At 35.4% G+C, this 27,971-nt stretch overlaps 1 protein-coding gene across 1 annotated transcript; it reads left to right on the top strand.

Moving 5' to 3' along the window:
• shcbp1 (SHC SH2-domain binding protein 1) lies at window positions 1–23,508 on the top strand. Its single transcript, NM_199843.2, has 13 exons — window positions 1–308; window positions 798–1,010; window positions 1,096–1,211; window positions 1,323–1,531; window positions 3,589–3,684; window positions 4,414–4,644; window positions 4,956–5,133; window positions 7,769–7,889; window positions 11,813–11,944; window positions 13,674–13,792; window positions 14,051–14,137; window positions 16,998–17,139; window positions 22,680–23,508. The coding sequence occupies exons 1-13, from the start codon at window positions 131–133 to the stop codon at window positions 23,021–23,023; spliced, it is 2,166 nt and encodes a 721-aa protein (NP_956137.2). The 5' UTR covers window positions 1–130; the 3' UTR covers window positions 23,024–23,508.
• The last annotated feature ends 4,463 nt before the right edge of the window (window positions 23,509–27,971 follow it).

The following is a 27,971-nucleotide window of genomic DNA, read 5'->3' as shown; positions in this document are numbered from 1 at the left end:
TGAAAATACAAGTGAAGGGAGGAGACAGACAAGACAGGCCAACAGAAACTGTTAAGCGAGTTATTAAGCGACATTTTAACAAACTTTAAACTTACTTTACTGTAATATATTGACATTTTAAGCTTCAGTGATGTCCGGGGAAGTTGAGTGTCCAAAGCCAGAGGAGGTAAGGGACTGCGAGACTGAAAACGGCGTTGAAATCATCATCAAACCAACCAGCGGAGATCCACAAAATAATAACGACCAGAATGTAAATCAGCAGACCATCTTTAATGACATCAGACAAAACCACAGTCGGGTTTCAAAAGGTTTGTGATATACACGCTTTGTAAATATTGTCGTTTGATTTGGTATGTTTTCTGTCAGGTTAAAATGTCAATGACTTAAATTTAAACATAGAGGTAAAATTGGCTTTATTTTTGTATTTTCAGACATTCTCCTTAATAATATAATTTCAGAAAAATATTCTTCGCAAATTCTAAATAGGGAACTCATATTAGCAGCCAGTGACTATCAGTACAACACTGCTCACAGTGAATTGGATCATGTTAATGTTGTTTAGAAGTCATACTTGCATGCTAATTCCGATCGAATATTCAACGTAACATTGTAAACAAAATATAGAGACTGCTAAATCAACGAATGTGCGAATTTGAAACCAACTTTACCTCTATAATTTAGACTTAATCTTTAGCCACACTTTTGACTTTTACATGTTTGTTTTTTTTGCACGTAGTAGGACGCAGTTTGTGTAAGATATGCCACTTTATTGATCCACCAATGTACATTGTTTTCAGAGTTATTTCAGGCAGTAGGTGAGGAGGATGAGAATGATGATGATGATGATGATGATGATGACAGTGGCACACATTATCTAAATGGTGACGATAGACCCTGCACTCATCTACAGCGAGCAGAGAGACCAGGAAATGGAGGACTGCCGGACACCTTTCAAACAGACAATCTTCTGTACTATGAAAGATTCAAGGCCTATCAAGATTACATGCTTGGTAACACTTCAGACACTTTTGATAGACATTCATAACAATAAATGACTTAAGAAGAGTATATTTATGAACCTAAAATGTCTGACAGGTGACAGTAAACCATCTGAAGTACAGTCTTTCACTGCTGAATACTTGGAGAAGATCGTGGAGCCATGTGATTGGCAAGGCATATGGCACACCGATGTATTTGATGTGCTGGTTGAAGTAAGCATATGAAATTTGTTTAATTAGTTTTATTTTTTTTACAATTAAAACATTGAAGCATCTACACAGTGGAATGTGGAGAAAGCTGAGTAATGTGTGTTGTTGTTGTAGGTTGTTGACGTTGATTGTAAAGCGCTGAAGGCAAAAGTAGAGCTGGTACTGCCGATGGCGTGTGAGACCAGAGGCTGTGATCTTACTGAAGAATCCATGAAGGCTCTGCTGGAGGCTACACTTCATAAAGTACCTCTTATGGAGCTTTCGGTTGTCTATGATGAGTCTGGAGACTTTGATCAGACTGCTTTGGCCCTGGAACACCTTAGGTAATCCAACTTTTTTTTTTTTTTTTTTAAGGTGAATTTTTAATTTTTTTGACCAGTCTTACTGTTTACTTTATATTGACAGACCAGTATACATGATACGAGAATGAGCAATACCTAAAAATAGTAATTAAAAATGTTTAATGTATGTAATAATTATGGTTTGGTACTATTTCAGATGTCACGATTTTTTATCTGTTGGTTGAAATGAATTCTTGATTCAGTTTATGATCTTTGACTGACTTTAATTTTTGTGCATTAAGCATGAATAGCTATTGCTCTTCTAAAAAAACTAAATTAAACAAAACAGTGAACATAAGTTTACAAATGGTAAAAAAGAAATTAAGATAATTTAACCTTTATAAAACTGTAACATTATAAAAATATAATAAACTTTATTTCAAGTACATATATGTGACTTATATATTCTTAATATTTGGTACATTTCAGGCATTTCCCCATTTATTTTCCTTTGTTAATCACTGACAGAGTTGACAAACACATTGCAGTAACACAATAACAAATAATAAAAAAGATTTTTCCTTTAGCTTAAGATGCTAACCTCAAACCAGAATAATACAAAAAACAGATGTTTCTCCTACATTTTTATTTGGCTTATTATAGTAAAGATGAAAATTAGACGTACAAACTATATTTATGGATGTATTGAACTAATTTGTATTATTCTTTAAAACTGTTTCATTAATATTTTGTTTTATATTTGGAACAATAAAATAAGAGATTTTGTCTCAGGAACATGAAATGCATCCTTAATTCTAGAGTCGATATATTCCTAAAAGCTGGAACGATTATGTAAAAGCAAAGCGTGCAGGACTGAAAAAATGGCACACCTCAGTGCACACATCTCTAATACTGCTTTAGAGTGGTATTTGAGGCTAAGCATCTACCCATCTATAATCACATTTTAAGAACTTGTGTTATCAAACTGTCAAGGTAATTTTCCATTTGCAGTAAGTTAATCTATTTGGGGATCACATCAAATTTATGTAAAACATAAGTGTTGCACATTTTAATGGAGCAAAGATGTTTGTGTATTTTGTAAAACAGTTGCACCTTCTTAACTTTACAAGCATCTAAATAAAATATTCAAATAGAACCTTTTATCAATGTTTACATTTTAAATAAGTGGCAAGAGGAATGGGATGCATTGAGAAATAATAAATTGTATGAAATACAACCTGAAATCTCAAACAGAGTTTCAAGACATTTTAATACTAGATTTGATTAAGGGATTTTTACCAGATATCATATTGGATATACAAGCTTAACCCATGCCTTTTGGCTCAGGTGAAGACCCCACTCAATGTTGGTACTGCAATGTTGGTAACTCCCCTTTCTGTAAAACACATTTTATTAGACTGTCCAGCTTTTAATGATTCCAGAAGTTTTTTTTTTTTAATGAATTAATTATCTTAAGGACATCTTTAACGAAGTGACACCCTACATTTTTATTTTTATCATGTATTAACACGAAAAAAAAAAAAACTTTAATTTATGTATTCATTTGTTTGTTGTTTTAATTGTATATTTCTATTGAAATGGTCCTGCCATAAAAATAGCCTTGTTTGCTGACTTGACATTAAATAAAACAAATACATTACATTTCACTCAACATAGACTATCAAAAATAAGTTTAATTGTCAATGTAAAGAGCAACGCGCATTACATGTACCAAATTTTATTAAAATATATAAGATTTTAAAATGTTTAATCAAATAAACGTGGTACATTTTTAATACATGTTCATTGTTGTTTATTTGTGCATAATACCTTAACTAATGTACTTGTATATTTTTTTATATTTTATGTAGCCAAAAGCAGATTTTAAATCTCTAAAGGAATAAAAATTCAGTTTTTCCCAATTTATATACCTAAAAAGTGATGCTGCTACATACCAGTTTGCTTTGTGATTTTGAGGAGGTTCCTCTGTTTAACTGAACTGACTGGATGAGCATGTTTTACATACATTCTTTTTCACATTTACCCCCGCCACCCTCTTTCTCCCCTTCTCCATCCACTTTTGCATTTAATTCCTACAGGTTTTTTTATAAACATATCTGGAGGAAGTGGGATGAGGAAGATGAAGATGATGACTTTGATTATTTTGTTCGATGTGTGGAGCCTCGTCTCAGGCTGTGAGTGTCCTCTGTTTGTCCCATTTCTTACCCTGAAGCATAATGTTGTGCACTAAAGTATTAGATGCTTTGAGTTGCTTTAGAAAGGAGTTCCAACCACAAGGTGGCAGTATGTACCCAGTGATGAACCGTTCATCACATGGCATCACTATAAATTGTTTTAAACAATGCAAATACATTTACTTTGCCAATAATTTATAGCAGCATTAGGAAATGAGTTGTTTAAATTAAACAAGGTACATCTAGATTTTAACAACCATGATGTCATCTGACAAAATAAATGAGTCCTATAGTTCCTCTTTGACTTTTTAAACATACGTTTGATAGCAGTTTGTTTAGGTGCCATTGGTGATGCTCAAATTACATGTTGTTTGTTTTAATTTGAATGCTAAATGCAGATTTGCTATCACATATTTAAAAAATGTAATGTCAATGTTTTTCTAATTCATTTGTTATTGCAAACAATTCATCAGGGTTGTTTTTTTCTACCTCCCTGACACATGCCTGACATATCAATCACTCATTTACATGTAGATTCAATCCTGTTAGAAGGCAACCTGACATCTATTGGTTTCTTTTCAATTTGCCAAAAATCACCAAAAAAATTATTTTTCATGTCTCTTGTAATGCAGAAATTGCATGTAGCCACTTTAAATAAGATCAGGATTTTATCTCTCTCTCTCTCCTCACTCCTTTCTCATCTCTGCCCCCATATATTTTTTTCCACAGCTACTATGACATTTTGGAGGATCGTGTTCCAGCTGGTCTTGTAGCAGAGTATCATTCATTGCTGGCGCTGTGCTCGGAGAAGTTTCAGGAGTTCTCCAGCCTGAGAAGTGACCTTAACAGTGACTCCGAATCTGAACAAGACAACGTGTCTATGGTTGAAGGGCTGCGCATGTACGAGCAGCTGGAAGCACTTAAGCGCAAGCTGCGTATTATTGAAAACCCGCTGCTCAGGTTATTATTACTGCTGTTTGTCTGTGTTTGAGATTGAGAGGTGTCACACATTTGCGCTTTCGCTCTTCAACCTCAGGTTAATCAGGACAGCAACCTAATGGGCATAAATGTGATTTAATATTGCTGTCAGGCATTCGTGCCTTTTGAAGTATTGACCTCTTTACATTTTCCAAACCTGGATCAATACACACTGCTTCATAATTAATCATCCGCCTTGCCTAGTTACTACATCCCAGATCCGCAGAGATCAAAGAGGTGTCAATCTCAACCGCTGGGTTTGAGCAAGTGTGCCTTTGGTTTGCCCACTGCAGGTACGTTCTGGGCTACAAGGTGAATTCTGGTCAGCAGTCATGCCGGGCCAAAGGGCCACGTCCTGCCGGCGGCCGAGTAGTCCACTTGGTATCTGCCTCAGCTACAGTTCACCAGCTTCAAAGCTTAATAACTGACAAACTGATGCCCTGCTACTCGAGTGAAGAGTTTGAAGTTCAGGTGTGTATGACCCTTTCTTATTTTCAAGGTATAGTTGCATGCTGGTCAGAAGACCTTGTACTCACCTTTTCAGGATAATGGTTTTCATCTGTTCTGTACTCGACCAAACTGATAGTTGGCCGTGGGGCTGTCTTTGAGCATCGGTCAGCTTAGTTTTGTGGTGTGTTATGAACTATCTGCACTAGTTGGACAACGCATCAAACTTCTTTTGAACTCTTTTCAAGCCAGTGAGAGAGATAGACCTCTCACAATCTGTTCAGTTTAGTAGAGGAATTTGTTTTATGTAATTTTATCTGTGCATTTTACAGTGGTGTAAAATAAGAAAATTACAAATACTTTGATTACTGCAATTGAGCAGTTTTTTCCTCAGGAATTGTACTGCATTAATTAGTTTAAACTATGTACTTTGACTTGCATTAGTTGTTTTAGCGCTGTATTGTACTTTTACTGCACTATTTTCCTTTAGTCTGTAGTCACAATACGTTTATGTATTATTTTTTTATTTATATTCAGTCTTTTGATTTCCATCAAATTGCTCATAGAAAAATGCATCAAACTGACAATACACTGATGCTGGATAAATTCAGCAGACACGTACAAAGTAGGGCTGCACATTGTTGTAAAAATCTTACATTACGATATTTTATTTTGATGCGGTTTATATTGCTATATGAATACAATTTCGGCAGATGACTTGAGTAGCTCTATTTGGAATGAACACATTAACTTTGATTAATTGGAATAATCTTGTAGAGGAGTGAATCAAAGAAATCACAAGAATGCATAAATAAAAGTGAAATAAGTAGTCAAATATTTAGGTTTAGTAATACGATACGATATTTTCATGATATTTTGCCCCTGGTAATGATAGATCATGATATCAGCAATATACCGCTATTTTGTCCTGCCCCTGTTGAATAATAATTAAACTATAATGTAAACACTGTACATTCTTTGTTGCTGATCAACAATAATAATCCCAACTCCACATTGCAGATGCTGTGATGTGACTATTGCGAATGCACACATTGCGATATCGATGCTGAAACGATGTGTTGAGCAGTCCTATGTGAAAGCATGAAAAATGTCCAAGAAGATGAAAAATTATTACACGCAGTGGCCGAGAGACTGTTTAGGCTGCATGTTTCTGATGAGAAGATGAGGGATGCCTATTGTATAATCACTGAAATCATGAAATTGTCTTCAAAGCTGAATTGTCAGCTTGGTTTGCAGTACCAAATGTTGGACACTTGTAGCTTGTTAGTTAAATGCATCAACCCGCTATCTGTCAGCTTATTATTGGTGCATGTATTAATGTAATACGCTCTTGCATTAAAATAATCTCACATTTTAATTTATAGTCCATAAATGCCAAATAATTTATATTGCACTTAGAAATACCCTTAAAAGTAAGTGGCACTGATGTAAGCTACATTTTTAATTTGCAGTGTGTAAAGTGGAATGATTTTCACAGCGTAATACTCACTACTCTTGAGTGCTTTTAGATGGGCTACTTTTTAATCATACTTTGAGTATTTAGAACAGATTTGTTTACTCTGTGCACAACATTTTTTGGTCATGGTACTTGAGTATGATTTTTCAGTTCTCTTGCCACTATTGGCATACAGTATGTGAATATTCATAACTTATGTAAATAATATTTATGTTTTTCTTAAATCTCTTAATTTCTCTTTTTTTAAAACAGGATTCATCCGAATCTTTCAAATTTTCTCATTTCTTTTATTTGACTTTCACAGACCAAACAATATTATTTTTTTCTAGCATACATGCTATTGGCTGTCTTGCTGCATCTTGGTTATTGGTTTGTGTCAGAGCCTTAAATGGGGATTTTGGGATTGGTTTATTGACATCTGGACTGTGCAAGAATAGGAAAACCTCTTATTTTTAAGCCATGACAAGACTTATGAGTGGAAATATGGTATTTGTTTGGGAAAAGGTCACTCCTGCTGTTCTGAGAGCTGAATCTGAATGGAGGACGGTCGGATCGTTTAAATAAAGTAGTTTTAGACACAAATCCTGCCCAAACGGTGAAATTAATGTCCCTCGCCTTCTCTCCCACCACGTCTGATCACTGTCTTTTAATTTCCTGGGTTTACCTCTTAAAGGTTAATATCTGCCTGAGAGCACCGGCCGCCTCAGAGCTCTTAGAAAAAAATCAAATCATCGATTTCTCTCATGCTAGTATAATTTTATGACCGCCAAGACTCTATGAATATTTTTGCCAGTAAACTCTCAGGTTCGCTTCTCTCTTCTGTTTGGATGGTAAGATTAAAGATCAGTTTGTGCATAAAGAAGGACTGTATGATCGCTAACGTGTCAGGGTGCTGTAATGCAGGATTTGTAAAGCACTATGTTCATGCACTAGCTCATGTTTGATCTCTCTTGTTCTGTGAGCCAGTTTATCCCTCAAGAACTTGTTAAAATGGTGCAGATATGTGTGCTTGGATGTCTTTGCTCAACCCCACTGAGACCCATTCGCTTAAATTTCTGCGTCGGGCTGTTTTTTTTTTTTTTACAGAGTGTGATTTGAAATTCAATTTTTAATGCTTTTTATTTATTTTGAAGTCCTAAGGTGATTTGAGTTAGACTAATGTGGTGTGTGTTTTGATCCCAGTTTCACAGTGACCCAGTACTTGCGGTCAATGGGTGCTTTGAGGGGGATGTGGTCATTGTCTGTCCTGGCCTTTACAGCATCACCAGCTCCATCAGTATTGTTGACTCCATCGAGATTGAAGGTAATAGCATGACTCATTGGATGCACATCTATGTCCTTCTTTTCCTTTTATGATTGTTGAGTTGGTGTGAATAAATTATTTATTTATTTTTAAAAGAAAGTTTTCTCCTGTAATTTAGTCTGCTAAATAAGCATGCAAAGGCAGCTATACTGATGTATTTATTTATTACAGATTTAGGGATCAAATTAACATAAGTTTAAATTAATATCATTGGTTTAAATACACTTTGACAAAAATCAACACTGCAGAACAAGTTTAGCAAAAAAGGAAATAAAAACATTTATTTTGAAATATGTAAATATGTGATGCATGAGATGGTGGCTCTGTAGTTAGCACTGTCGCCTCACAGCATGAAGGTCGCTGGTTCGAGTCCCGGCTGGGCCAGTTGGCATTTCTGTGTGAAGTTGTCATGTTCTCCCGGTGTTGCCGAGAGTTTGCTCCGGTTTCCCCCACAGTCCAAAGACATGCGGTGAATTGGGTAAAAACACTGGCTGTTTCACAGTACTGGGTTACGGCTGGTAGGGTATCTGCTGTGTAAAACATATGCTGGAGTAGTTGGCAGTTCATTTCGCCGTGGCGACCCCTGATAAATAAGGGACTAAGCCGAAGGAAAATTAAATGCTTGAGAACATTTATTCAACATTGTTATATAATGTTTTATTAATTATACATTTTTTGAGATCAATTAACAGACTGTTGCTGCACGTTTAATGAAACTTATAACCCTTTAAGTTGATAAACAATGCAGTGTACCTGCTCCATCAGATATGATAAACAAAATGCATATAAATGACTTTAGCTGGTAAAAAGTCTGTTTGATTTTGGTGAAATGTTAATAATTCAATGAGACATGAACATGTCTGACCATATGAAAAACCACACAAACAATATATTTCTTTCGCAAAAAGAAGCAGAGTTGCAGAATGGAGATAAGAGGTTTCTAATTTTATAATCAATTCTCTATTCTAACTCCATTTCATAGCATTTTGTTCATAAAAGTTTAATGAACTATCACTTCAAAATTTAGTGACATCAGTGGTTTCTAAATGATTTGGCCAGTTTTAGCTTGCAGTGAAGAAAAGGCATTGACCTTTATCGTCTGATTGATTGGACTGTATTTCATTTTCCCCCCCGATTCAACTCTATCTGCAACTCAGAGGAAATCACCTGCGCTTTGTACTATTCTTTTCCCTTTAATAAAGCTTTTTTCTATACCATGCTTCATAACAGTAAGTCAATAGTCTGGCACCAGGCCTTGTTTGTCAAAATGGTTCCCTGGGCGTGAATAAAGCGAACACTGCAATCGGTACATGGTATTACGAAGCCTGCTCAAGGTAATTGAGCTCGATAGCACAATAACCACCTTCCAATGATGAGGGGCGGAAATTAATGCATGAGGAATGTGGAAGCAGGCGAGCATAGAGAGCACAGGGTCAGGGTCGAGCTTCTTTATGCAAATGGACGACCTGCAAAGTCAGATAGTGATGAAGTCAAATGAGGAAGAGGAAAGAAGGCCTGGAGGACGCTGTGTAAATATGGAGTTTTTTTGTCTGCTTGGCAGTACCTCCTGCAGCGTCAGGGAAGCCCTGAAAGAGGAGATAACACACAGGCGGCTGCTGGCTCTACTACAGGAGAAGAGCAACTCAATTAGACCACTGCCAGATTACCATAAAAGAGCTGGGCTTGCTGCACTAAAGTTCTTTGATATTTTGTGAGAACGTCACATGTCTCTGTCTTAGGTCACGACTTTATCAACAAGATTAATTGAAGGAGCTGTAAATAGATTTTTGCTTTTGTTTTTTGTTTTTTAAGTAAAGAGAAGTCATGCATCATAGGTTGTAGCTTTTGTATCCAAAGTTCTGAACATGTATACTGTGAATGAAAGTGTCGTTTTCACCCCATGTGTTAAAGAATAAAATTGGCACTTCCTGGAAAACTAGCATGATATATTAGTAATAATAAAGATTCTTTTCCCTTCATAATGGCAATTCAGAGGGGCAGATGATATATCCAACAGCATATTTGTGTGACCTTTTGTGTGGGAACACAATTTATGTGAGACTTTTTAGGAGGTAAATATTAAAAATCATTTTAATGGGCTTCAGCTCATAATATAAGATGGCTTGCATTGGAATTGGTCCAGTGGTTAATCTAGTTAGCCAATCACATCATCTGCTCAAGCAAATTCCCGTGGGTTTTTAATTTTATTTGGTAATCTGCATTAAGAAATTTGTTTAAAATAAAAATTCACTTGTAGTTTACGCACAGATCATCTTATCGAATAGTTTTAATATACTCTGCTTTGCCCCTTATGTTTTTAATGCATAATAAGAAATGGTGATCTCTTTTTTTTTTTTTTTTTTTTTTTTTTTTACAAGATAAAAAATATGCTAGAAAATTATGTTTTCACCAGTCATTACCACTGTTAATTAAGCTTTTTTGTCTTAAATTATATTTATGTTAACGTTGCATTTAATTACAGAAAACTGTCTGCTTTGACTATTAAAAAACAAACAAACAAAGAAAAAAACACTAATACCCGGTTTCTACTTGCTTTTGCATGCATTGCTCATTTCTGATTACAAGTTTTAAAAGTTAGTTAGAATTATGGATTGGATTGTTTTTTTTTGTACTGTAAACTCGTGGTCAAATGCATTCTAAAAGCCACAATAGACCAGCTACAGTCCTACCACATGATCATAATGGGACATTGTGAAAAAAGATCACCAAAATGTGAAAACACAGGGATTACAATTAAAACTGCAGTTGCTGTGCGTTCCCTGCATTGCATGTTTATTCAATAGTATGATGAAATAAGGTGGAAAGGTCCTCAACAACATCAGAACTTGAGCGGACAAGACTTGAATAAGTTAATACTTGTTAATAGCAGTGTTTGATATCTTTCTGTTTATTGACTGGCATTTTCTTTTGGAGACACATTGTGAAATTAATTGTACATGTGTTAATTTATATGTATATATTATGCAGTTTCTCTTGACCACTATATAGGTTTACTCCTATATAATGACTTCAGTTTCTTATAACCCATTAAATGTTAAATCAGTTCATGGAGACCTACAGCTGTGTTACATTGTTGAGCGCAGGAAGTACGTTGTATGCTTCCCCATTCAAAGCATCCCACTGCTGTCAATTACGGTGTGATCTTCAGCAAATCCACTGTTGTTACCTGCAGACGCAGAAGCGAGGATGGTGCTGTGACCTTATTGGTCTATATTCAGCCCTTGGCATTTGAAAGAAGTGTATGAAAGCTGACCAGGGGGCTGGAGTTCATCTGGGCATTGTTAGAAAACTCTGGGAGAAACCTGCTTCAGGACCATCTGTCAAAGAGCAGTGCGTAATGAAGCCAGGCTGTCAAACTCTGCGGCTTTGAACCGCTACTCTCGCTGACCTGCCACCACTATCTCAAACTGAAATGGTGCTAAGCTGACCTCTCAGTCATCAGTCTGCGGGCTGCTATAGACTCAACACACTTGTTGATGGCCATTTAGGCACATTGTTACCCAGAAACCATGTGTCTAGACTGAGAGACAGTCTAATTTCCATAGAGAATTAGGCCCTTTATGGGAGAGGCTTTGCTGTAATGAGATGTTCTCTGCTGGATGGTATGTCTAGTGGTAAATGACAGTGATCCATCAGGGTTAAGGGGCTGTCAATTTCCTTTCTGCATTTTTATTTTTTTGTCATGCAGGTTCAGAAAATGTTTTATTCAAAGAGTGCGGATTTAACTGGTTCTTGTTACTGTCAAAACTGCCATTACCGACCTGTTTTATAACAAGCGTATTTTTGAGATTATTTATTTATATAAGACTAAAATCACTGCTTGGATGTTCTGTACTTTTTGCTTTTGATAAAATTCATAAAACACTTTTTCCAGTGGCATTTCTCTCCTTATCTTCCCTCAGGATACGGTCTGCCAGACGAAGTGGTGATCGAGAAGCGTAACAAGGGTGATGCTTTTGTGGAGTCAACGGGAGCAAACGTCAAACTCTCAAATATAAAGTTCATACAGCGCGATGCCATTGAAGGCATCTTATGTAAGTTTCAAAGGAAATTGTCCTGTCCTTTTCCCCCCTTTCTAGCTATTTGTTGAAAAACCTTTAGGGACTGCTGCTGTTGAATGGACAGCAGCGTGTCCACCAGAGACCTGACGTGCACTTTTGCTCAGACATTCATTTGGCCTCTACAGCAGTACGGTAACAAGAGAGTCATCTCATGTTTTCCTTGTCATTTCATCGGTGAGCCGTTCTGGCATGTCTAGTCTAGGGAGCTTTTAAATCTGTACCCCTGTGCAGCTACACTAAAGGTTTGGTTCCAGCGGGATTTCTGATCTGGTCAGGGCAACAAGGCTGTTTATTATCCACTGGATATCCTTCTTGCTTTCAAAACAATATGTTCCCAACTGTATTAGGGTGGGGTGATGTAGCCAAGAATAAATCTACTGCTATTTTGTTTCGAGTTATGCATTTGTTCTGCAGAAACTTAAAAGATGCCCTTTAATATCATGTTGAATTTTTGCTATCACTGTCTTGGATTTTGTTTTGATGATTAATTGTCATACAGATGATTGCAATTATTAGGTCATTTAATTGGATTTCTTTGTATTTAAAATATATAATAAAATATTCATTATTTAAATGACAGGTATGGTGTAAAAATATAATATATAATATAATATAATATAATATAACAATTCTTACAAGGACACAAAATAATCCTAAACTGACAAAAAGTTAACACAGTTTTTAAAACGATAAAAAAGAATAAATGATTGCAATTAATAGGTTGTTTAAAGTTTTTGATTTCTTTGTGTTTAAAATAAATAATAAAATATGCCTTTGATTTAAATTACACGTATGGTGTGAATATATAATATAATATAATTAGTATGACTTGTTACAAACAGCGACAAAAATAATCTTAAACTGACCCTAAAAAACATGTTTTTTTTAATTAACAGTTTTTAAAATGATAAAAAAATAATAAATGATTGCAATTAATAGGTCGTTTAAAGTTTTTGATTTCTTTGTGTTTAAAATAACTGATAAAATATGCCTTTATGATTTTAATTAAAGTTATGGTGTGAATATAATATAATCTAATATAGCATACTAATTATATTATATTATATTATATTATATTACAAACAACAACACAGGATAATCTTAATAAATGACCGTAAACAATTACAGGTATGGTGTGAATGTAATGTAATTAGTATGATATATTAACCTGACCCTAAAAATAAATCAGGGCAGCGTGATTTGAAGATAACACAAAGTTTTTAAAATGCTAAAAAATAATAATATAAATTAATGTTAGTTTTTCTTTTAAGTAGTAGTTTTGAACACACTGTAAATGTGACAGTAACAAAATGACTTTGTTTCAAACGATATCTATTCCATCTGAATGACTTGCCTCTTAGATTTGTATGTATATGTATAATAAAAATAAATCCATGGATGTTTTGTGTAGTTATTAATTACATTTTTGAGATTACACAATATTATTGTTTAGTTAATCGATACTATTTAAACTGATTCACAGATAAAGTCTATTCAAATGCCAGTCAATGTCATTGCATGTCTAATTTTGAATAACTCGGTGACCAAATGAAAAAATATTTTAATCTTTATCCAACATATATTCAATATAGACCAGCACTATTCTTAATCTTCACATGAGCAGAAACCTTTCCTCCTTCTTGCATGTCCTGTCACCATACTTCAAGGTCTTTTTGATTCGTCACCCTTTATCTTTCATCAGGTGTTCGCCAGGGGAAGCTGGAAATGGAAAATTGTGTGATGCAGTGTGAGACCACAGGTGTGATTGTGCGATCTGCAGCACAGCTCACCATGAACATGTGTGACCTGTATGGCTCCAAGGTAAGCCGTGCAAGCACACGGTACCTCACGTGAATCATAAAATGACTTCTTCACTTATTCAGTGGGCATGATCATCTGAATGTCTTGCTCCATTATTTATCTGTTACAATAGGCATTGCAGCGTGAGATACAGGTGTGAAAGATCTTGCCAGCAGTCTTGTTTGACTTGAATAACCACCGGCCACTTTACTACAGAGCCACTTTTCATTGACCAATAACATTATCTATTCTAATGGTCTCTGTGTGTGCTTGCTTCAGGGGGCCGGTGTGGAGATTTACCCCGGGAGTGTGTGCAGTCTGGTTGGCAATGGCATCCATCACTGCAAGGAGGGGATCCTGATTAAGGTGAGGAAGATGGATGAGCTTCAGCTCTTCTAAATGCCTATAGATTAGCCCGTCTGAGTCCCGGTTACCGCTAATAGTTGCCCAGGCAACAGCAAGTATCTTACCTGACCTGACAGAGCTGCACTGTAGGGCTGTCTTAGTATCGTTTTAATGATCTAGTGGATTAATGCATTTAGAAGACCTCCGGGGAAGTTGGCCCCTTTAGTGCGTTAGTGGAGTGGGACTTCAGTAGGCGCCATGGGGCGTCTTTGATGTTAATGGCTCTAAGCTGTGCCATCAGAGGTCACTATGCTCACACCGTTCAGAGGAAATGTGAGAAAAGCCAACGAGCACCCTGTGGTTGTAAACACAAATCTTGGTTCAAAAATTTGCTCATCAGCTTTGAGAAATGGTTTTTTGAATTATTGTGTGATGACTTATTTCTGCCACAAAATAAAATAAAAAGTGTAACGATTCTGGCATTTTTCTTGCAGTTTTGGGTATTTTTAAAATTCTCCTAGGGCTAGTTGTATTAGCAGAAGTTAAAACGTAGCCTAGTTGTGATTTTACAGGGACACTTGCGTACTACTAAATACATTTTTAAACATTTTTTTCAGTTTATGAAAGAAGTTTAACTTTTTTTAATTATCTTAATGTGTATATGTATTTTGCATGCATTTATGGCTCATGATGCAGGTATGTAAAATGACGGCAGAGTAAAATGACAGCGGTGAAATGCGCCAGACAAACAAACTGTGTGCAAATATTGCAAAAAGACATTTACTTACACTAACAGAACAACGAATATGATTCACATAGACAGTCAGCTCAGTGAAATACTCCTGTCACGGATGTCTGTACGCAAAAAGACTTTAATAAGCTAAACCAACCAAAGCAAATGATTTGCAGCTCCGAGTGCTGCGGAGATCATACGTGCATCAGTGTTTTCATAGCGAATGTGTAAAGGTGTTTTTCAGACTGAAAGAGAGGTTTTCTGTTACAGAACTAAGTATTAGATTATTTCTATCCTTTTCTTTTCAAATCAGTTTATATTTAAAAAAAAAAACTTATTATTTTTAAATATTTAAAAATGTTCACGATTATCTCTTCTTAAGTGTATCACAATGATACTTATACTAATTAATTATACAAGTAATATTAATTATTCGCCTTCATAATCGTGTTCAACTCCTTTCTCTGTCCTATATAATTAGTAATTTTATAATCTTTTTATGCCAGTGGCCAGTGCTCTGGAGCAGAGGGTCTTTTAACCACCTCTGTATTATTGCTCTCTTGTTTAGGAAAGCCTTTTCCACACCACACCAGCCATCTCAGTCCCCAAAGTTTTTTCAATAACAGGGGACATTGTAAATGTATAAAGATCTCAAGCTTATGCCAGAAAACATAAATATGCTGATATATTTTTTTAAATGTCAAACTCAGCACAGTCACAGTTTTAGTATTTTATATTAGTGAGTCTTATTTAGTTAGTGTTATCATCATCATTATTACTACTACTATTATTATTATTATTTATGTGTTGTTCAAAATGTCAATGTAGTTATTGCAGAAAATGCATTATTTTGAAAAAATGTGCAGTATTTAAGAAAAAATGAAAGTGCTCTTCACCTTTAAATTTGTTTCAAATAATTTAGTTAAAAATCATGACTAAAACATGAATCTTGAGTTTAGTATTATGAATCGTATCGAATTATGAGTCTGGTGAATCGTTACATCACTAGTTCACAGCAACAGCTCAAAGTTATCATTTCATTGGCTTTATGTTGTTCCAATCCCATAAAAAATCTTTCATCATTTGAACACAAGTGAAGTTATTTAAATCAAATATCCATCTGTTATGTCTTTCTCTCCATTTTTTAAATTTATCTCTCGAAATTAAAAATGATCATAAAATGTGATCGTATCTCATCGGTAGACTTGAACAAAACTGCTTGATTCACTTGATTTATTTTTTGATTTTAAAGCATTTTGAGTGAATAGGCTTGGGTGGTGGAACAAATTTCTCATATTTTGTCAAAAATGTATTCATTTGGGTGAAACTGGGTCTCAGTGGTTAGCACTGTTGCCTCACAGCAAGACGGTCACTGGTTCGAGTCCCAGCTGGCTCAATTGGCATTTCTGTGTAAGGTTTGCATGTTCTCCCCATGTTGGTTTGTGTTTCCTCCGGGTGCTCCAGTTTCCCCAAAGTCCAAAGACATATGCTGTAGGTGAATTGGGTAAGCTAAATTGTCCATAGTTTGTGTGTGTATAACTGTTTCCCAGTAATGGGTTGCAGCTGGAAAGGCATCCGCTGTGTAAAGCATATGCTGGGTAAGTTGGTGGTTCATTCTGCTGTGGTGAACCCAAATTAATAAGGAACTAAGCCGAAGGAAAATTAATGAATGTATTCGTGTTGTGAAGTTTCATGATGTGAATACATGATGACAATTTTATTTCTAGCATTTATGACATTTGTATCTTATGAATATTTATGCTTAATACTTATGAAACTTGCAATTTTAAGAGAGCGAAGTGAGATATGAAAATTGTAATTAGCCTTTTATTTTTTTTCTGTGGTGAAGATAAGCTTCCATAGCTTTCTCTACCCTTTGTTATTGTTTCACCTAAGAGCAAATTAGACTCACACACAGGTAGTGGCATCCCAAAAGGATTTTTCCGTAATTAACTCAAGCGGAATAATTGGATTTTATCTATCTTCCCAAAGCTCTGTGTATTTGTGTACACCCTGCAACTTCCCAACCTCAGTCTTTTATTCTCCCTCACGTTTCTGAGGCCAAGAAGAGATGTGAGGGTGTTTGTGTGCATGTTGATTTGTGTAGGCATGCTGCATGTTTACCACCCCCTGCTTCCCCTTTGGCAGGATTTTGCAGACGAGTTGGATGTCACGCCTAAAATCACCATGGTGAATAACGTGATCCACAACAATCAGGGCTATGGTGTTATCTTGGTCAAGCCAGGTGACTCTACAGTGGAGGATCTTCCTGCAGAGCTCAATGCCACAGGTGCACTTTTCTTCTTTTCTTGTTGGTTTACCAGCAGCATGCCATAGTCTCAAATTAACAGCAGTTAGCTGAAGAAGTAGAAACCATGTTGGCTTTGTGCAGACAAATTGCTTCAGGCATTAAAGAGAGAGTTTCCCCAAAATCATAATTCCTTACTTTTATGATTTAGAATGCAAAGTGACAGTAAAAAAACAAAACAATTGATGATCAACTTAACCTTACATGTCTTTAAACTTGAAACATTAACTAATGGAACCTTATTGTTAAATTAGTTAATTATTTCACTATCATGAATAAACAATACAGTTATTGCTTTATATATTGTTCTTTGAGTGTATATAGAAATATACAAAAGCCTTATGTGTATATGTTGTTTTAAGGTAAATTGTAGAATCACATTAGTAATTCACATTAAAGGGGTAGTTTGCCAAATATTGTGTAATGTCCTGTTACACATTTGAACTTGCACATGCTATTGTGTTGTTACGTGTGTGTAGTTACACCAGTAATACACAAGTAAATACTATGCAGTGTGTACATACACCGAAGTTACATACTACTTATACCTGTGAACTTACACAGTAACTAGATATGTAAGCAACACTTAATAAAAAGCGGGACCCTTTTAAATATAGTAAAAGGCTATATTTCTAACAAAGGGCTAGGAGAATTGGATCATATTGGAAAAAAAAACTTTTTTTTTTTTTTAAATTCAGCAATAAAAGGAAGAAAATCAAACTATTTTTAACAAGATGTGATGAGGTTGTTTACACAAGATGCTGTATTGGACACACAAGACTCACTCATGGATATTTACTGAAAGAAGTTCCCTCAAAATGTCAATATTGCAACAGAAACCAATCTGTTAAACATATTTTTTGCAGTTACTTCTGTTAGTAAATATTCCCTATTTTTTTCCCTATTTTTTTAGCTGTTTTGATCTAAAACATTAAAATGCATTAATATTTTAAGTTAAGGTGGCATGGTGGCTTTGTGGTTAGCACTGGTCACCTCACCTCACAGCAAGAAGGTCGCTGGTTCAAGTCCCAGCAGGGCCAGATGACATTTCTGTATGGAGCATATTCCGTCAATGTTTGTGTGGGGTTCCTCCGGGTGCTCTGGTTTACCCTACAGTCTAAACACATGCACTATAGGGGGATTGAATAAATTAAATTGGCCATAGGATATGACTGCATATGTGAATAAGTGTGTCTCCCAGTACTGGGTTGCAGCTGGAAGGGCTTCCGTGCTAAAACATATGCTTAAATAGTTGGCGGTTCACTTCGCTGTGGTAAACTTTGAAATGGAGACTAAGCCGAAGGAAAATTAATGAATGAGAGTTTAAAGTAATATTATGAGTTAATATTTCTATATTTTAGCAGCATTTTGGTTCATGACATTTAGTGGTGACTGTAAAACTATTATTTACTGATAATAATTTTTTCAGTAAGACCATTAGGTCACTGTTTAACATAAGAAATGGATAAACCGCTTTACTTCAGACATGATTCTTTTGACTTCTATGGTTTACATGCAGTGTTGTCTTCATATTTTTTAAATGAATTCTTATTCTATGGATGAAGTAAAGCTGTCCTCATGTTTGTTTCCATGGTAAAATGTAACTGCATCTGAGTTTGTAACAACATGACACGTTCATATATTACTCATATTATTTATGTTGGATTTTGAAATGAAGCAATTCTTATTATTTATCGAAAAATATAGGAAAATGTATTATATGCAGGCTGAAGCACAGAACATCAATAATACATGCAGATGTCCAGGGCTTCCATGTTAGAGCTGAATATTTTTCATGTCCTTGGTTTCTTGTTAGGGGAATACTGTAACCTTGATGTTTTTTCGCTTTCACACATCTCATCTTCTTTGGCACAAATTAAATAGGCCACGATCACTCTCCCCATTACTGTAAATGGTTCTGTGCATGCCTGCGTACACCACGCGTCTATATAGAAAAAAACCCGCAGGACTCAGTCTGACTATGCCAAAAGTGCTCTACTTTCTCCCGCGGTAATATCTGTGAGAATATATTCGCTTGCATAAAATTATGTTCAAAATACCCCCCTGGGGCTGTTGGAAGGCCTGTCCGTAATGACTGCCATCCCCACGGTACTTTTCTTCAGCAGGATTGACTTTTTCCCTCTTTCTCAGCCAGCGCCGGTTTGAGTAAAGGAAAGAATGGAAGTGCGCTTGACATTCAGTGAAGGGCAGCTGTGAACGCAGTGTGCTTAATTTCTGAATTATGCTCCGCAGATGCCGTCTCGGCTTTAAAATAAAAGTAGACCCTACTTCTCCCTCAGGTTCCTTTATGTTGCCGTTTCACACAGTCTGCCGGTGTTAAATGGACGCCCTGGCAATGTCACTTTCAATGCTGAAATACTTCTCTTATATGAAAAGCAGTGCAGTTTGAATGGTTTCAGATGGCATTTTTTGTGTTTTTGTTTTTGGGAAATAAATTCAGAACTGTTTTCTCCTTGAAATGTTTTTAAAATAATATGATTCACTTGTTGTTATTATTATGTAGATGTGTTTAGGTGGATCCTTAACATTTCACTATACAGTATCTGCAGAAAGTAGAGCAAATTAAATGAGCAGTTAGATTCTGTTTTTCCATATCATTATATTTTGTTGAATTCGCTTTTTAGATATACTTTTTTATGTCCCTCTTTATACACTCAGTTCATTATACAAGTAATTTTGTAACTATATGTCAACTAGTAGTGTGTGCAGCCATGCATGATCTTACAGTGGCTTTTGCTGACTATTCATTTACATCTAGCAGGTCTGGTTGCAAATTCAGTGAAGCGGGTAATGATGATTCTCTCTGGCCAGTCAGTGATCTGTAGTGTTTACATGCCCTACTTTAGTTTCATTACGCCTTGCTTAGATTCTCAACCAAGGTGGTACTGTAAAAAGTTCCAGGTACTGTATATGGTGGAAATATACACACAGAAATTGAGAAATAGACTAGCACTTAGGGGGACTGTATCTTATTGCTGAATAGTAACAATAAAATAAAATGATTATTAAATGATCTTTTGTAGGTGCATCAGAATAATTCTGACATGTAGCTGCTATTGATAGACTGTCTAAAGTGGACAATCAAAATGAAATAATGCCACTTCTTTTTCTTGTACTGTAGGAAATTGAAGTCTTTATCTAGTATCACAGTGTAGGTATTGTTTGTCTTTAATGTTTTGTTTGCTGGGAACAGCAGGGTTTACTTTTAGTGCAAAAACCCCTCATTTATGGGAGAGTCCTACATGTTTCAACACATCCTTTTATTGTACCCTATCATTTTCTGAATGACTACAACCATTCCTGTTGCTTCCTGCTGGAATGCTGAATGAGAGAGTGTTTTTGTCATGTGTCTATCTGTGTTGCCTACTTTCCATACATGAATTTAATGAATATTCTCAAAAATTAATATTGTGCAGGGCTGGGGAATATTGCAAAAAAATGTTCACAGTAGCATGTTTCATATAGTTCAATATCGATAATTATTTTAAATAATGATATAATTATCAGTATATTATTTATTTGAACTATACGTTTAGGAATATTATAATACATTTTTTTTAGCCTCTTTTTTTAATTTACCAACATTACTAAGTTAAATAGTTTTAATAGTCAAAAACAAAAATATTTAAACAAAATATCTCATCTCTTCATAATAAAATAAACATCAGTGTTAAAGAGACTCTTAAACTTGATAGATAAAATGTTTATGCACTATGCTAAAAAATCTTTCATATGGGGTGTTCGTGGCTAGGATGCACAAGAAAAGAAACCAAAAAGCCACTCTGGCAACATCTTTACATCCTTTTTTTTTTTTTTTTTTTTTTTTTTACAATCTCCTCACTGCTGCTTTACGGTACTCAATTTCTCATTTGTTGTTGAAGTGACAAGCGCGTACGCGTGAATATCTTGAACATTTACAATAGACTAGGCGCTCACAATCCCCTGGCATCTCTCGTTACTAGATGACCATCAATTATTTTTTTAGAGGATGACAAACGGACAAACCATTGCTGCAGCTCCGACACAAGTTTATGTAGAAAAAAAAAAAAACTGTTGCAATGTTTGGATGCACTGTGTTTGTCTGAGGTGATTAGTCTGCCGTTATTCCTGAAATGCGTATATTCCATACAAAGCGTGAAGGACATTGGCAAGTTCTACTTTCATTAATTGCGGTGCGCTCAGGGCATTCTACAGCTGGAAAATGAACGTGGTTCACGTGTGTACCAGTTGCACAACACATGCGCATCGCCCACATATGAGCATCGTGCGAGTTGCATGCCTCCATTGGGAATGAGAAACTGAAACCCTAAGCTTATTAGCACTGCTTCCAAGGTGTGCTCCTGTTAAAATACTCTGTGTGGTTGGTTTCGTCTGATCAGTGCTCAATAGAACAGCTCTCTGTATTTCTGTTCATCATAGGTCATGGAAATTCAGCTTTTTAATCAGGGAAAAGGCAAAGAATTTGACATTTGGCTTTAGCCTCATTTACTCTACCAGCAGCTCGCAGTTACAAAGCAACAAGTGACTATTCATTTCAATGGAGAGCTGGTGACTTCTGACGATCTCCAACTACATGAGTGATAGCGACTGGGTGTAGGTGTGTTTAGCGACAAGACGTTAAACTTTATGCAAATGAAGAGCATTTTTGAGGATAGCTCAAGTGATCCATTTTCTTACTAGCTGTTTGTATTCTCTGCACTGTACTCTAATGCAGATAAATAGCTGCAATGACAGAGCACAAGAAATTAAAATTATAGTTAGTCTTACAAAACTCATGCGCCGTCTCATTCATAAATGTTATATAAGCAATCTCAAGGAGGGAATGCCCATTAGCGACTTCTATCACCACCCAGGCCGAAACATCGCTACAAAGTTGCTGGCTGTGTGAATGATGCTTTAACCTGAGGGAGAATAAAGGCCAGAAACAAGGTTTCCACTCTATTCTCCAAACTCGTACATTATCACAAAGGTTTTAAAAGAGATTACAGGGAAAGTTTACCCATCATTTACTCACCATCCACTTGTTCAAAAACTTATTTGATTTTTTTTTTCATTTTGATGTTTTCATTTGAAGACATTTTAAGACATCAGCTTTAACTATTGATATCCGCAATATTTTATCCCTACTATGGGTACCGTAGTGGGGGACTACCAGTTTTAAGCTTTTTTTTTTTTTAATTAAACAGATAAATGATACAAGTTTTGGGAGCAATTAAAGAGTAAGTTCATCCAAAAATGAAAATATACTCCTTATTTACTCTCCCTATTTAGGTTTTAGGTTTCAAACCTTCATGAGGCTCTTCTGATCAAATCAAAAGTATGTATTAAGTAATATTTTGAAGAAAGCTGAGAACCTGTAGCTATTTTTAAAATTGCATCTTTTATAGTTTATAGTTTCTTTTTGAGGTTTAATTTTTTAGATAAAACAACAACAACACAAAACAAATAATTTCAAAACCATATCTGTTCTTAACGCTGTTGTTTCTTTTGTGTTTTATCAGATGAGAAAGAGGAAGTATATGAAGACATGGGAGTAAAACCAGATGCAGATATGAACGACGATGATGATGTTGGGGTTAATGTTCCCATCATTGTGGTAGAGGAAGAATGCCCATCCATCAAATATAGCTGCACAATTCCTCCAGACTGTGAAGGAAATGATGCCATCAAACAAGAGTTAGTTGCCACCTCGGCCAGAAAACTTGGACGTCAGAAGAGCCGGATGAAAGCATTAGGTGACATGCAGGCTGATGAGAATCTACTCTCACAGGAAATGTTCATTTCCATTCATGGAAATCAATTTAAGCACAATGGAAAGGGAAGCTTTGGTACCTTCCATTACTGAAGCATCTCAATGCAGGCCTGCACACACACTTTACCCTTTAATTATTTATTGTGTAATTCCCCAATTTTGCTTCGTTTACTTTGAGCTAGTATTAACTACTGTGTGAATGTAATGAAAGATGAATTAAACGCGCTAACATTTCTAGCCTTTTAAACATTCTATTTTTAATATTTGTCTTTTTTAAAACTATTTTGAACACTAAAATACAAGGACACATAATTACACCAAAAGAGTGTTTACATTTTCTGTTCACACCATGTTCTACTTCAGAACAAGCATGTTCATAGACACAAATAGTTTGTTTGTTTTTCTTCAGGGTTCATACAGTTTATGCTTTGTCCACACATTAATTTAATGGTTCATACAGTCACTAATAAGCACACAAATATTTCTGGTCCCTACAAAGTCCTTTGGACCTTTCCCCCTTGATTGTCTTTATTTATTTTTTATTTTTTGAAGTAATAAAGATGCTTTATTGTTCTAAATGGCAGTGTAATGTAGTTTTGTTAAAGAAGCATGGCAGATTAAGAGAGTTACTGCTTGTGCGGTGCGTTGGGGTTCCTTTTGTCACACAAATTTGACTTTTCATTAATTAAAAAATAATAATTTTGCTTAATTCCCAGAAAATTAAAGATAAACAACATTACAATGAAGACATTTGTTTAATTCCATAATCCTGCATGTTGTTCTGTAAATTAAAGAAAAAGAAGAGCTCTAACTTTTCCTTTAATGAGCTGCAACTTGACCTGTGTTTGCCAAACAACTGCTGTGAGACTAATGTCATGAGAGGACAGGGAGAGAACTACTAAAGCATAATTTATTTTTAAGAACATTAATATAAAATATAACAATGCAAATTAATTGCAGGAAATTAGATGGGGAACAATTAAAGAATGTTAATTATTTGTCAAATTATCCATTCTCTTGTATCATGTCAGTTTCAGCATTGTTATTGTCCAGTGGTCACATTAAACTGCTGTCCAAAAATGGCAACCGGTTTGTACAGCGAATGCCTATTTTTGTCTAAAAGAGTTATTGACGGTAATTTTCTTACTATAGGTCAAAGTCTTTAAGTAGAATTGAAGTATATATATATATATATATATATATATATATATATATATATATATATATATATATATATATATATATATATATATATATATATATATAATTTTTTTTTTTTTTTTTTATACGTATACACACACACACATTTTCTTTTTGAAGGGGGTAAAAAGGAGCTGGAAATAATTGATTTCTGTTTCTCCTTCTACTGATTCTTCTGGCATATTTTAGATGCAGCAGAAATGGAAGAGGAAAAGAAGTGACAGGCTTCTTTTGTGGCGATTGTTTTATCTTCAAAGAAGGTGTCAGTGTCTGGACAGACTAAAGCAAGTGCTAGCAGCCATGGAGGACTCTAGAAAGCATCACATTTTGAAGCAGTGTCCTTCAGATCAGCGAGCGTTTCGGGGAACAATGGCAGGATCTATTGTTTCAGATAAGGGCGACTGTCAAAGCCACTGAAGGAGCAGTTAGTTTGAGTGTGTCCCCTATGACGGTAAACATTCGCACACTCCTTGTTTATCCTCCTTTGTCTTTTGCCTAAATACTAAGGTGACCTGCAATATCTAGCAGTTGCTCATTAATTTATGTCAATGAGCATTTCACCTTCTGAATTCTGTGATGCTGCATGCGACTGCTGGAGTAACAAGCTGCTCATGTACACTTTAAGCACAAGATAGCGGTGAACATGGACTTGTTAATTAGAACTGCTGTCTGTTAATTAAATGTCAGAGAGCATCGTCCTTCTCTTGAGGTTAAAGTTTTCTAGGATACACTGTTATTTAAAACTCCTTAGTGGAATAAGGGGGTGTTTTAGAAAGTAAAACTGAAATAAGTTGGCCATGTTTGTGCAGAACTCTTAACATGGACAAGCACATGGGGTTGAACTGATCTAAGGACACGAGCTGTGAGAAAGTCAAAAATAAAATTGAATCTTTAAACTTTTTTGCATTTGAATCCTTGGGTAATGTTTAACAATTTAAGTTAACTTTAGTCTGTCTAAAATATTAATATTAAATCAAACAGGCTAATTGTAGTTATAAGCTTTATAGCTACTGACTTTGTACAACAGTACATTACATTTTAAATTAATATTCTCTCATATCTTTGTTACAGTATTATTCATTAATTAATTTGGTTGCACATTGCAGGGATCACCAATAATGGTCCTGGAGGGCCGGTGACGGTGTCCCTGCAGAGTTTAGCTCTAACTTGCCTCAACACACCTGCCAGGCAGTAACAAGTAATGCAATAGTTAAAGTTAAGTAAAAATATTAGAGTTACTTTTTAGTGTGATTAATGAGCTTTTAAGAATAAATTGCTGAATTATAATGTACATCGTCACATTGAATCAAGGAAATGTGCTTCCTGCAGTAACAGGTAAAGATGGCAGGCCAGAGCCTTACATTTCTGTAATGGAAGTTTTTTTTTTAATTATTATTATTTTGAACACATTGATGAAAAATAAATGTTTTTATTTATCAACAGACAGTGATTTTACTTGACTAAAAAGACCAAAACTATATTAAATTAACAAACACATTGCCTTAAACTTTCATTAATCTGTAAATATGGCATGTATAACTCTGGGGTCCTAAAACTAAAATATATATATAATAGAGAGAGAGATAGAGTTTTTTTTTAAGTAAATGAAGGTTATACAGTGCTTTGTTCATTGCAGAGCTAAAAAAAAAAAAGTAAAAAAGTAACTCAAAAGTACTGCATCACTTATTATAAAAAGTAACTAAGTTACACAACTAGTTACTTTTTGGGAAGTAACTTGATATTGTAAAGCATTACTTTAAAAGAAACTTTCCTCAACTCTTGAGCACATAACAAAAGTGTCCACTACTTGCTCATGTGAGCTTCCCTCGTTCACTTGATGAAGTTGAACACACTTTAAAATGGTGATGGGGATTCCAGTGAGGGAACAAGGGAAGAAAAGTTTACAAGTGTGTGTCTAAAAACAGAGTAGAACACAAATAAGACCTTAATTAGTTTCTTCAGGTGTGTTTGATTGGGGTTTGAGTTAAACTATGCACTATAAGACACTGAACAAGTTTGGTAATCCCTGCTTTACTTGAAGTGTTCATAAGACACTTATGATGACATATGATAAGAATCTATATGATGACATAACCTGTCATGAATATAAATGAGATTTCATGACTGCTTATGAAAACTGCCCTTAAGTGTAATTCGTTCATTGAAGTTCATAGTGAATTTTTAAACTAATTTCGAGAGGATCACATGATTATGATTGACCACGGCTGGCCCCATATTAACTATCATGTTGATGAATCCAAACTCACTATAAATAACCAGATTTTCTTACCTTTGTTATCTTTGTCTTGAAGAATTCACCCATCCACCCCTACTCCTCCACCTCTTTGATTAACTATAGGGCAGCTCAGTGGTTAGCACTGTTGCCTCATAGCAAGAATATCGCTGGTTCAATCTCCGAGCTGGCCCTGTTGGCATTTCTGTGTGGAGTTTACATGTTCTCCCTGTGCTTGCGTGGGTTTTCCCCAGGTTCTCCTGTTTCCTCACACGGACATGTGCTATAGGTGAGCTGAATAAACCAAATTGGTACAGTATATAAGCATTTAGTACTAAGCTTTCAATGCACAAATTCTAATCAAAGAACAGGCCGAAAAAATGAAACCAGGGGAGCTCTCAAAACCTACCTGAGCTCAGACTACCCTCTCGCTCTACGAAATGAAAGGGAGCCGAGGGCTCTCTCCCGGGACAGCATGCCTTATTACCAATCAACAGCTAAGTGTGAACTCTTGAATGTCATTTTAAATCCAAAGATGATACTGTTTAAGATGTTTTCATGACAGCTTGACATAAACCAATACATCATAACTTGTCAGTGTCTTTGTCATGATGACTTTACCAATACACCATAACCTGTCATAAATGTGTCATTAACATGATTGTCATGATGACAATGTCATGAATCTGTAAAAGTGTCATTAATATTTTTGTTGACCTCAACTACCTGATATATATATATATATATATATATATATATATATATATATATATATATATATATTAAAAATAACTTGATGGTAGTATTGATGTTTTCACTGAGAGATTTTAATGACGAATTCAGTTTGATCAATGACACAATTATAATGGCCTCATGACAATCATGATTATGACAGATTTATTACAAGTAATCTTGTCTTGGTAATATTGGTAATAATACTTTATTGCCATAAAGACAAACCAAACAATCATCTATGCAAAATTACATAACTTAGCAAATAACTCTATAATTACATTAAGATTATAAAGTTGTCATGACAGTCTTTTGGACACTCCTTTCAAGTATTACCAACATTTTTATCTGACTAGATGTGCTAAAAAATGGAAATTCCGAACTCATTAATGTGAACTTCTTCTATCACTGCATAATATAAAATGAACTGATCCCCTTTAGTCCTGTTATCAGAACTAGTGCGAGAGTGTAGAGTATGCGCAAAATACAAGACATTATTTTCTCCTTCAGTTTGTGGTGCGATCAGTTTTGAGCTTTGAGAAAACCTGTCACGGATTGTGTCCAATTATCTCCAGGCCAAAGTGAATGAGTGGTTTGAGTCCTCCCCGGGCTCCTTCATTTAAATCTCCATATTGGCTCAAGCGTCCAGTCACAGGCTGCCATTGCCAAATCTGCAAAGGAGCCACTCAAGATAAGTGACTTCACTCCATTATTATGAGTCAGAGCACAAGACAAAGCAATAACATCATCGAAGGTTTTAAATCCGGAAACCTCCCACTGGCATCCTAATCCACCAGCCATCAAGTCTGAATATAATGCATTTCCAGCTCGAAATCTGAACAGCTAGAGATAATGCTAAATCGATGCCTTCACGAG

Source organism: Danio rerio, chromosome 7 (assembly GCF_049306965.1).
Source record: "Danio rerio strain Tuebingen ecotype United States chromosome 7, GRCz12tu, whole genome shotgun sequence".
NCBI lineage: Eukaryota > Metazoa > Chordata > Actinopteri > Cypriniformes > Danionidae > Danio > Danio rerio.
Note: the sequence above shows the minus strand (reverse complement) of the source record. Positions and strands in the feature narration are given on the sequence as shown.

Excerpts from the sequence above, each read along its gene's own strand:
- shcbp1 (NM_199843.2), top strand. The coding sequence starts at position 131 with ATGTCCGGGGAAGTTGAGTGTCCAAAGCCAGAGGAGGTAAGGGACTGC. Across the intron at positions 1,212-1,322 it reads TATTTGATGTGCTGGTTGAA|GTTGTTGACGTTGATTGTAA; the intron begins GTAAGCATATGA and ends TTGTTGTTGTAG. Across the intron at positions 17,140-22,679 it reads TGCAGAGCTCAATGCCACAG|ATGAGAAAGAGGAAGTATAT; the intron begins GTGCACTTTTCT and ends GTGTTTTATCAG.